We start from the raw sequence: 10673 nt of genomic DNA on the forward strand, positions 1-10673 counted from the left end.
CCCCACATCCTACCAAGGCATGTAAGAAACCCCTCCCCAGGCCCCAAACCCCCATATATTCCTACAGCCCCCCACATCTCTACAAATTCACACACACACCCCACAACCACATCCCAACCATACAAAGTACCTCCATACTTTTGCATAATTTGAGTTTTCTGCATATAATTTTGAGTTTTTAGCTGTGCAATTAAAATCATGATTAACTGCGACTATTTTTTTTTAATTGTGCAACTAATTGCAATCAAATTTTTAAATAATTTAACAGCCCTAGAAAAAATACCACATTTTCTCAAGTACTAAATACACCTTTCCCTCCAAAATGAGGTCCCACATGGCATATTTTAAGTGGGGAAGTTGAAAAGAATCACACCTGAAACAAAGTATGCCAAGCAGCTACCAAAAGAGTCCTGGGTCACCCCTCTCACAGCCATAGCTATTGACTGAGCACATTAGCTTGTGCCTGAAGCAAGCGAGCTGCAGATAGGATCTTGATGGGCTTTGTGACGTGAAAACACTTTTCATTTAAATGAAATTATATAAAGAACTACTTACAATAAAAAATACCAACAGTCTTGCTACTGCCCTTGTAAAAGTCTGGAGCCTAACCTTGTATGATAAAGTCCTCCTAGAAACTTACCACTGTCCTAGAAGTGTGACATCCCAGAAGACAGTCTCGGTGAGGCAGCTGGCACTGGGAACTTCCCAGTGCCATACTTCCTGGACATTCTACATTGCCAGGAGGACTCACTGTACAAACACACAGCTGGACATGACTCTGGAAAAAAAAAATTCTACATTCTACCTTCCAACAGGAAGGTGTGTGTTTTATTTGGGGGTGTGAATATGAGAGAAAATTTGATAGAATCTTTAACACCTGCAGCACAAGCCTAAAAAGAGAAGCATAGTGGTAGAAAGATTCGATACAGAACAAACCTTTGTTCTAATGATAAACTTAATAGCTTCATTTCTTCCACACAACTCTTCCATAAAAGTCATCCAAGAAAAAGTACCTGAAAGGCAGGTTATTCATATAGAATCATAGAATCAATGAGTCGGAAGGGACCTAGACAGATCATCTAGTCCGACCCCCTACCATGGGCAGGAAGGAGCACTGGGGGTGGGAGGGGTCATACACCCAATATTTATTCCTAAAAACTAAGTCCTTAAATACCCAAAAATAAAATACAAAGTTTTAAAATGCAACCTTCCTTTTACTTTTCCCAGCTTCTAATCAGGCTGAAATATTTCTCTGATACCGGTTACATTTTATGCTGAACAAGACTACGAATTACCCAGCTCACGTAAGCTCTCTCTAGTTTGCCAAACACCATTTTCTGAATCGTAGGTTTGGGCCAAACAGATACCATACCAAGGGTTTTCTTTATTCTTCAGTTTCTGTTACAGGAGATAGATGAGAGTTGAAAAACTAATTTTACCAAAGACCCACAAAACAAATGAGGGAACATTTTGATCTTCTCTGGTAAGGTGTTCCATGGTCCAGGATGTGGAACAGAAAATGTCTTGCATATAAGTCTTAGGAATTTAATTCTAGGAATTCATGGATTTCCATATCCTTATGAATATGGAAAAAGGCACAGCTGCCTCTGTGACTTGTGAGAACACATGCTGAAGGACCTTCACTGACATGAAGTTTTAAAGATTAATCTCAGGAAGCAAAGTGTGGAAATGTATGAAGTATTAACGTGCTTCTGATTATTAGTTCTACACAGGGGCCAAGCCATGATCCCAAAAACTCTTTTAGAAGGTACTTTAATTTGTCTTGATCACTGATCATAAGCATAGATACCTAATGATGTAAACTATCATAAGCATAGGTGATACCTCAAGTCTATACACTAGCCAAATGATATTTGGACCCCAACAACTCACTCCAAATCACCGTGTTCCACTTTCAAGGGCTACCCCTCTTCTCAGCTATTTTTCATGCAGTTGCTTATCTGTGTGATAACATTTCTTTGTCTTTGCTGACGTAAACAGAACCACCAACCTCTTCCAAAAGCCTCACAAGCTAAACAGAGATGCATTCAAGAGACTTGCACATGAGGAAATGCAAGCATGAGAAACAGCAGCTCACCACTCTCTGGGACCTGCTTGAAAGGAATCTTCAAAGCCAACTTATGAGTTGTACTGTCCCTTCCTGGTAAACATGAAAGTCAGCAGCACTTGAATGAACTTAAGAAGTATAGCCTGGAGTCTGAAAAATACCCTATATATTTATGCATAGAAAAGCAGCATAGAAAACTCTCCAGAAGTAGAAGTAGAACAATTATCCATATGGAGAACTGAAAAGTTTTCTCCTGTTGCTGGGTGCTGTCAGCTTTTCCCCAACTCCCACAGCACCTTATTTGTCCATAAAACATATTAATTCCCTTTTTTAGAAAAATTAAGTACAGAAGGATGTGCAGATTACATGCAGTTTTATACTACCTTAAGTGACCTCAAACCAATTAAAAAAAACCACACGGACACAACATGCAGACCTAAACCAGCATAAGAGAGAGAATCCGTGGTGAGCTTCCATCAAGATAAACCAGTTTTAGATCCATATTGATAAAGAACAGGGGTTGGCAACCTACAGCCCCTGGGGCCTTTGGATCCAGCCCGCAAAGCTCTCTTGGATGGCATCTGGCAGTTAGGGTCTCCTCCCTGCACTACACTGAAGTTGAATACCTTGGTTCTGATGGCACCTAGGGGAGTCTCACTGCACCACAGTTGGCTGCCTGCAATTTCAGCAGAAAAGGAGCTCTGCCCATGAAGTCAGGTGGAATGAACTCTAGCAGAGCAGGGTTTCAACCATGCCACAGCTAAGCGGCAAAGAGAAGCAGCAGCAGCAGCTGCTGCTGCCGCCGGCAGGTCTTAATACCCGCTTCCAAACCAAGCTGGGTCATTCCAGCCCTCCCACTAGAAAATGCTGCCAACCCCTGATATACAACATATGGGTACAGGTTTCATATGTATCTTCTTCCAGTTCAGGGGACTGGCTTTAGGAATCCCATGGAGATTTGTGGTCACTCATGAGGAGTTCAATCAAGTCTTCCTTCCAGCCTCAATTTCTCTAAAGTTGGCAGCATAATGTGGTCCTTTATAAGTGAGGTACAGAGAAATGAAGCTGCCATTTGTTTCTTTACACTTCAGCCTGCCCACTCACCTAGCAGTGCATCGAGGACCACCTACTTCCAAACTGAGTGGAAGCACAAGGATATCTGCCAGCACACTGCCCACACTGGGGAAGACAAGAGTCAATTCAGTGATGATTTACCTACAGTACAGAACATCTCCTTAAGGGGCCTACAAACAAGCACTTCTGCACCCCTACAACGATGTCTCAGCTTAAAATGTCCAACTTCGGCAGCCACCAGGCAAAACCAAGTTACACGATCCACTCACATGCTTGGTCATTCTCCTCCCCTTTCTTTGGGGCCGAGAAGCTTTTATATCAAAGCTAAAGCTGTCCCACATCATGCCATGATAGGAAGCCAAAACCCAGTGTCTCCACCCACAAGCACAGCAATATCATCCAAGCACAATCAGTGATAGAAACTAGGTCCCATCTATCTGATGGCAGCAGGAAGCCCAAGGCGAGGAGAAATGCAGGCACAAGGGACCACTGGTCAGGAATCTTTGCTTACCCCATCTACTCCTCCCTGAGCTTCACACCAGAAAATCACAAGGCAACATCTGCACTGACCCTTCCTCCAAAGCAAGTGAATAGTAAAATCCAGCCACAGTCACTGGCCTGTTAACAACCCATGTGTTTTCAACAAAGGCCAGCTGCAACTGAGCCAGAGGGCCTCAATACCATTACACTTCCAACTGTACTCACAAGTTTAATAGTGCTTAAATTTGGCAAGCTCTTCCCACCATGCCAATACCACCAAGCAATAAGCAAACTAAAAAGAACACCCTAGAGCTGTTATGCACTTATTTAAACTGAGGATACTGACCCACATTTACAAGCTCTGAAAACAAATTTGGCCCACAGGTAAGGGGTCTTACATACCCAGCTGATCTGGGGCAAACCAGACTGGCCTATGTAGAAAATCTTTGAGGCAAGTAGCACAAAACCCCTGGTATTCAATGTTAAAGCCAAACAGGCCAGTCATATGTCTCCTAGTCCCTCAAAGGGAGCTGTCCCAATTCACTGCACACACAGCGGGGAAGCCCAGCACTGGACTCCGTGGTGAAGCAGGGGGCAGGGCTCTCTCCACTCCCAGCAGAGAGTGGGGGACCTGTGGGGGAGGCAGCAGGCTCCAGCGTGGGGCTCCCCCTGCTGTGAGTGTTGGAGCTGCAGGCATGCAGTACAGAGCCCCAGCAATAGGGCAAGCTCTGCTCCCTTCCTCCACGCAGCACTGGCTGGCGCCGTGCTCCAGCCAGCCTGCACCAGGCACCAGCATCCCAACCTCCCTGCCTGCTGCTGCTGTCAGGCAGCAGGGGCTGCACATCATGGGGGGAGTAGGTGGTAGGGGTCCCCCTCACCCTCCCTCACACTGACACCCTGCCCCCACAACCCCCATCGACATACACATACATCAACATACCCTACGCCCCCCCACACTCTCTTACACCCCACAATACACACACATACACAATATAAAAGAATGACACCTTATTTTTTTTTAGTTATTATGCAATCCCTTCTATATGCAGTACACAATCACAAGTCATGACAAATATGTTTTGTAAAATTATTATTGTAGTTGTTTGACTTCTAGTGTATGATTTTGTTCTCTTCTGGTTCTACGATGGCAGACTCCCCTTCCAAAAGGAGTACTAGGGGGAGGGGCAGCAAGAGGAGGGACTTCCAATGGCAAAGGTCAGGGGTTAGGGGGCAGGAGTTCTGGTCCCACTGTGCTGATCAGGCAGCAGTGCAACTGTCAAGGGATGGGATCACCTATGCAGCCCCTGACAAAACTTGTTAAGCAGCCCTCTGCCCAAAATAATTGCCTGCCCTGGATTAGTGTCACATCCTTCAAGGTCTGCAGTTTGGGGAATTGAGGAGGGGTTGAGGGCACTGAACTGCCCCTCTTCCAACCCTCCCTCATTTTAGGGAAAGGTTTTCCCAGGTGCTAGAGCCATTCATATCTCAAGCACTGGGAAGCAGTAGCCTTGTCACTTGGAGCTCTCAGCCCCTCAGTGTTTGGCCATTAAGTGAAAACTTGGAACAGAACACATGTACTTGCCATGGCCAAGCTTCCCAAGACTGCAGAGGTTCACAGGAAAGGACATTTTGGAAATTACTGAGAATGTTAGGAGTTCTCACTAAAGCAGAGACTAGAACAACGAACAACTTCTCTCCTTCCAAGGCTGACACCTACAGTCACAGGGACTGAAAGGTCTCAGACACAAACTCTTGCCCAGCGCATACCAATCACAACGAGGAGAAGGACAATGACAAAGACCAAAAGAGGAGATACTGAGGGAGTTGGCTGCTTCCTCTGAGGAAGGCCACATTGGTGTGAGAATGGTACTCCTTGTAGTGTTGCATTCTGGAGTGCTGCTCAGACCAAGGAAGCAAGGCATACCTAAAGACTGGAAAGACTGCTAGTTCAAATGGGATGGATCAATGAGGGGACAAAGGGGCCATGGTTATGGTGAGAAAGACTATCAAGCTGTGGCAGGAGAACTTCCAAGTGGCTCTAGAAGTCCAGCATACAGGCTTAGGCTGAAGATGAAAGTGTATAGAGGCAGAACTCCAGCCTTGTCACCACCCACCCAGCACTTTCCACAGTACATGCATGCACATCCATGTGCCACAGGTGGGGCATCTACCCTGTAGCCACTTTCTGGTGACTCTACTTACTGAGGGCACCAACAAGCAGTACTGGTGCTCTGCAACATGCCTTGGGAGAAAAAGTGCACCTTCTGGAGCAGATCATCTTTGAGCTTTCTAATCCCCACCATTCCACCAGTGCATGCTGCTACAGCACTCCCCACTTCCAAGGACTATGCTGAACATTAGCTACCTCATTTCAGAACACCACATGCAGCTTCCCCCACACATCCAAACCCTATTTGCTGTAACACAGCACTATTTTTCCTGCTGTGGACTGCTTACTTCTTGGTTTTACTGTTGAATGAAAAATAAGCTGTTTATCAACAGCGAGTGTTACTGTTTCTGCCTCCTAACAACACAGTTGAAAAAGTGAAGTTCTGTACGGCTCCATCCCCAATCAAAGCAGCTGGCCAAGAAAGGTCTTGACTGACAAGATTCATTTATTTTTTTTTTTTTCTTCTCAAAGGGTACCAGCTTTGTTCTCTTGCAAGAAAATCCCCCAGCCTCTGCCACCAGCCCAGGCCCCAGTCTCACAGATGTTGTGCAGAGCCCCACTGTGTTGGGAAGGTAACACTCTAATATATCTGGCCAGACATTGGCTGTTAAGAGACAGATACTGATGTTCTATCCTGAAAATAATCTGTATGGTACAGAGGAGTATGGCTTAGTAAATTAGCAAATATTACAAATCAAGACTCCAGAAGTCTATTCCTTCACTTGCTAAAGAACCCCCATGTAACTTCACTGTGCCATGATTAAACTGGGTACAATCCTGGCTTGCTTCTCAGGAAAGCTGCAAGAACTGATGTTTATACAGTGCACCAATATTCTAATATGAAAGGCCGACTTTTATCATAAGACACTAATTTTGCAGTCAGCAGTGGCTATGATGCAAACTCAGAGCAAGGGGCAGAATGTAAGAATATTATGACAGAAGGAACCTGGAAAAGAAACACCGACTCAGGCCTACGCTATGAATGACATAAATGTTTCAGTTGCGGGTGTGATTTTTTTAATGAAAATAGTTTCTCTGTTATAACCCCTTGCGTGGGCATATTCACACCAGCATAATATAGTTATGCCAGCTTTTTCCTAGTGATCTAAAACATACAATGTAACTTCTGTGTATAAATTACAAAGCTTTTGCATGCCCATCTCTTTCATAGTCTTCCTGCTGGAAGACAAACCAATTTAACTCTGGTCTACATCACACTACAGAGTTTTGTTAGGACAGGTATGGACATGGACAGGCATAATACTTAGGCCAGTTTAACCGTAGTTTGAACCTAAGCAGACAGACTTGCAAGCCTGTGAAACCACTTCAAAGGTGTGCTGAATGGTTCAGAAGCATACCTGAAAAATCAAGTACTATTTTGAACCAGTTTACTGTTAGACAAACACCAGGAGTTCTGTGACATGGGAATCCTACACTGCATCATTCTTAATTCTCCCTCCCTGCTATCCAATCCTGCAACTGCTATTCCATTCTGAAGCCAGAAGACTACCAGCATAGAGCTGGAGCCAGGGACATGCAGTGGTGTGGAGGCAAACTAAACTATGAGCAGCAACCTCCTGGATCTATGCCACTGCCTGGCTAGAGCTCTGTACCACTGCATGTCCCTGGGTCCTTTCCATACATACCCCTAGCTCCACACTACTTGAACGTGCCTGCGTGCTGATGCACAGCCTCGGCTCTGCATTGCCACACGTCCCTGGCTCCTTGCAGGTGCATATCCCCAGCTCCACTCTGCCCAACCATGGCTTTGTGCCATTGTACACCCTCAGCTCTGTGTTGCCATGTGACCCTGGCACTGCTGACTGGCCAGAGTTCTACACTGCTGACCAAACATAGCTCTATGCAATTGCATGCCCCTAGAACCATACCACTGCCCCATAGCATGGAGATCTGGCTGGACAGTGGCACAAAGCTAGGGGCATGTGGTTACATGGAGCTGAATTCAGGCAGCAAGACAGAGCTGGGAAGCTGTTGCCAACAGTCATGTCCACTGGGGTCCAGGGAACCTGGATTCTCCTCCGCTGTACTTGTAGCAGTCCGCTGGACTACTAAGTGGGCCAGATGAAATGGTTCCATGCACCAGATCCACCCTGTGGGCTCTATATTTGACACCCTTGATGTAGCATATTTTTATGGCTCATTTTGTATGATGCCTTAATTCAATATGTGGCTGGGAACCAGGCTAAGCCAAAGGAACTTTAAACTCTGTACCAAGCAGCTCTGGACAGGCAGGCCAGCAACAGGCACTGAGGCTCCCCTTCTCCCTGCTGGGGACTTTAAAACCTGCATGGAACAACACTAGCTTGCTGGGTCTGGAGACTGTGCCATGGTCTAGAATCAGCCCCAATGCAGTCCAAGCCAAACTGACAATCAACTGATTTTTGGGCATCTTGCCTTCAACTTGCCAACGCAGGCAGAGCCCGGGTCAGGATCCTGAGCTTCGCCTGCGCTCACAAATATGGAAGTATGATGCAACTGGGGTATGACGGCCAATTCCAAAACTACACATCCAGCCATGCACATGCAGACATGTGTGTTGGTGGGGCAGTATGAGGGGGTCAAGGGGATGAATCAGATCATGCCTTTAAATGAACATCCTGTCAGAGGCCTTAGAAACCTTGAAAGTGATGTTAGTTTCAGGGCTGACAGTACAACGGCACACAAAGTACTATGTACTTAATAAGCATTGACTGCACTTACCCAAATTTAAACCTGATTAGCTTATCATCTTTTTTCAGTACCAAAGCTATGGACTTAAAGAACGAATGCTGCATTAGGAAAAACTTCCTAACTCTGAAGAGTTGCTAAGCGCTGACGTATATTACCTAGAAGGGAAGTGTAATCAAATCACTAGTGCAGGTTAGAAACATTCATCTAGGATGGTTTAGGCAGGGAAGATTTTTGCCTTGAGCAAGGTGTTGGACAAGATGCCTTCTGGGGTCCCTCCCAATCCCAGTTTAGTATTCCATGATTCTTTTATATTTGTCCTCCAATTTGTAATTTACTCCTATTGCTAGTACAGACATGCTTTTTAAACAAAACTGTCCATCTCTCCCTATGTTATATGCCAATTCTCTGTGATGTCCGCTCCTTTGACCTGATACTGAAATAACATAAACTTACCTAAAGTCAACAACATCACAATAGAAATTACTTCTGAAAAACAGCATTCTTCTTCACCAAGTCTACTCTATTCTGTACTCTTTTCCACATTCTTAAAATGAACCAACATGAAGCTATTTAAGCTCCAACAAAGGAGCGTAAATAGCTCCTTTGTTCCCGAGTTCATAAATAACTCTGCAGAGATTTGTTTGTTTTCATGGACAGAGCACAGTGGCAGGGTAATGAGGGGAGCAGGATGCTGCCTGAGGTTTTACACAGCAAACCCACTGAGAACAGCTAATCCACTGCCAAAGCAGCTGCTCTAATTAACAAGCTTTGGGGGAGGGGGGCAGCAGGGCTGTGGAACTGGCAGCAACAAGGATCTATTTACAAAGCTTCTCTCTCACCCTACAAGCAGCTTATTTGCAAAATGGGAAGGTAGATGAAGGAAATGGGGAAGCAAACCATCAAAAAGTCTCAAGAATAGAATTCTGAAGGGGACTGAACAAGAGAGCTCTGCATTTACAGCCAGACACTAGCTAAAATGGTGTATCCAGTCCCCCCCACCATACCCACTAGCAAAGCGCAAGGAGAAAGGCAACTCTTGTGGGGTTTCAAAACCTGGCTGGACAAGGCTTTGGATGGTATGTTCTAGTTGGGGCTGGTCCTGCTTTGAGCAGGGGGTTGGACTAGGTGACTCCTGAGATCCTTTCCAACTCTCTTTTTCTATGATCCCAAAGAGCCGGTTGCACACCTCCCTCACTACTCATCTGTTGCCCCTTTCAAGAGCCCAACTAGTTCTCACCACCCAAAACAAATCCTCTTTGGTCTCCGCTCCCACGCAGAAGTCACTCTTCACACCAGCCACATTTGCTGCCTACGTGCACATGCACTTAGAAAATTAAGACGTGGTTTGGATGCTCTGTATCATTACCGCACGTGATTCTCCAGTGGTTTGCACCTACACATCACTGGGCTGCAAAAATAACACCTCCCCGAGCATCACAACCCAGGTGGGCACCATGTGTTACAAGCGAGCCCTGTCACACGCCCCAGTTCTAACTATGAAGAAACCGGCTCTCAAGTCGTTACACATTTTCCACCACTAACTGGAGAGCTGGTTGCCTCTTTTTCAAGTACCCGGATGGTCATTTTTATCGCGGAGGACCTCCCCTGCTCGGTGGGCCGGCCTAAAACCAGGGCGGGAACCACCCGCTCCTGGCGGGCCGACTGCTCTGCTCGGGCTACACTGCGCAATGCACGTAACGCGTGGCAGGTATCTGAGGTGACACCCAGCGGGGGGAACCCTGCGGCGAGGAGGCCCGCTGGCCGCGCGGTGGGTGTGGAGAGTGGAAAGGGGAGTGCGTAGCTCCCCCCTCCCCCGCGCCTTCCAACGCCCGCTCCCAGCCGCCCTCACCTCGCTCCAGCCGCACCGGCTCACCCAGCGCTGCCATCTTCCCTCTGTCTCGCACCCCTCGGAAGTGACGCAGCGCCTCGGGAAAGGCCGCGAGAGCTGAGTGGGAGGAGAAAGAGTGCGGGAGTTCGAGCCAGCCGAACTCTCCCCACCGCGCATGTGCGAGCGCTTGCCCTGCCCCTCTCCCCGCCCGACCATGTGTTCGGAGAGGGAGGGCGCGCAGCCCTCGGGTTCCCAGCCTGGCGCGGGAAGGGCAGACGGTAGCCAATGAGAAGCGCGGAATGCGAGGTCACGTGCCCGCCCCCCTAAGTTGCGCTGCAGACACCGCTGTGGCCGCTTGCGAG

At 46.9% G+C, this 10673-nt stretch overlaps 1 protein-coding gene across 2 annotated transcripts in view; it reads right to left on the minus strand.

The window, feature by feature from the left end:
• The window catches only part of LIN7C (lin-7 homolog C, crumbs cell polarity complex component), a 24842-nt gene extending 14411 nt beyond the window's left edge, over positions 1–10431 (minus strand). For both annotated transcript variants that reach the window (XM_019519495.1, XM_019519494.1), the window contains exon 1: positions 10333–10431. In XM_019519495.1, coding sequence (XP_019375040.1) covers positions 10333–10369 — 37 coding nt within the window. In that variant the 5' untranslated portion in view covers positions 10370–10431. The remainder of the gene's footprint in view (positions 1–10332) is intronic.
• Positions 10432–10673: the final 242 nt, after the last annotated feature.

This window comes from Gavialis gangeticus, unplaced genomic scaffold, assembly GCF_001723915.1.
Source record: "Gavialis gangeticus isolate Ggan-Ray unplaced genomic scaffold, GavGan_comp1, whole genome shotgun sequence".
NCBI classification, from domain to species: Eukaryota; Metazoa; Chordata; order Crocodylia; family Gavialidae; genus Gavialis; species Gavialis gangeticus.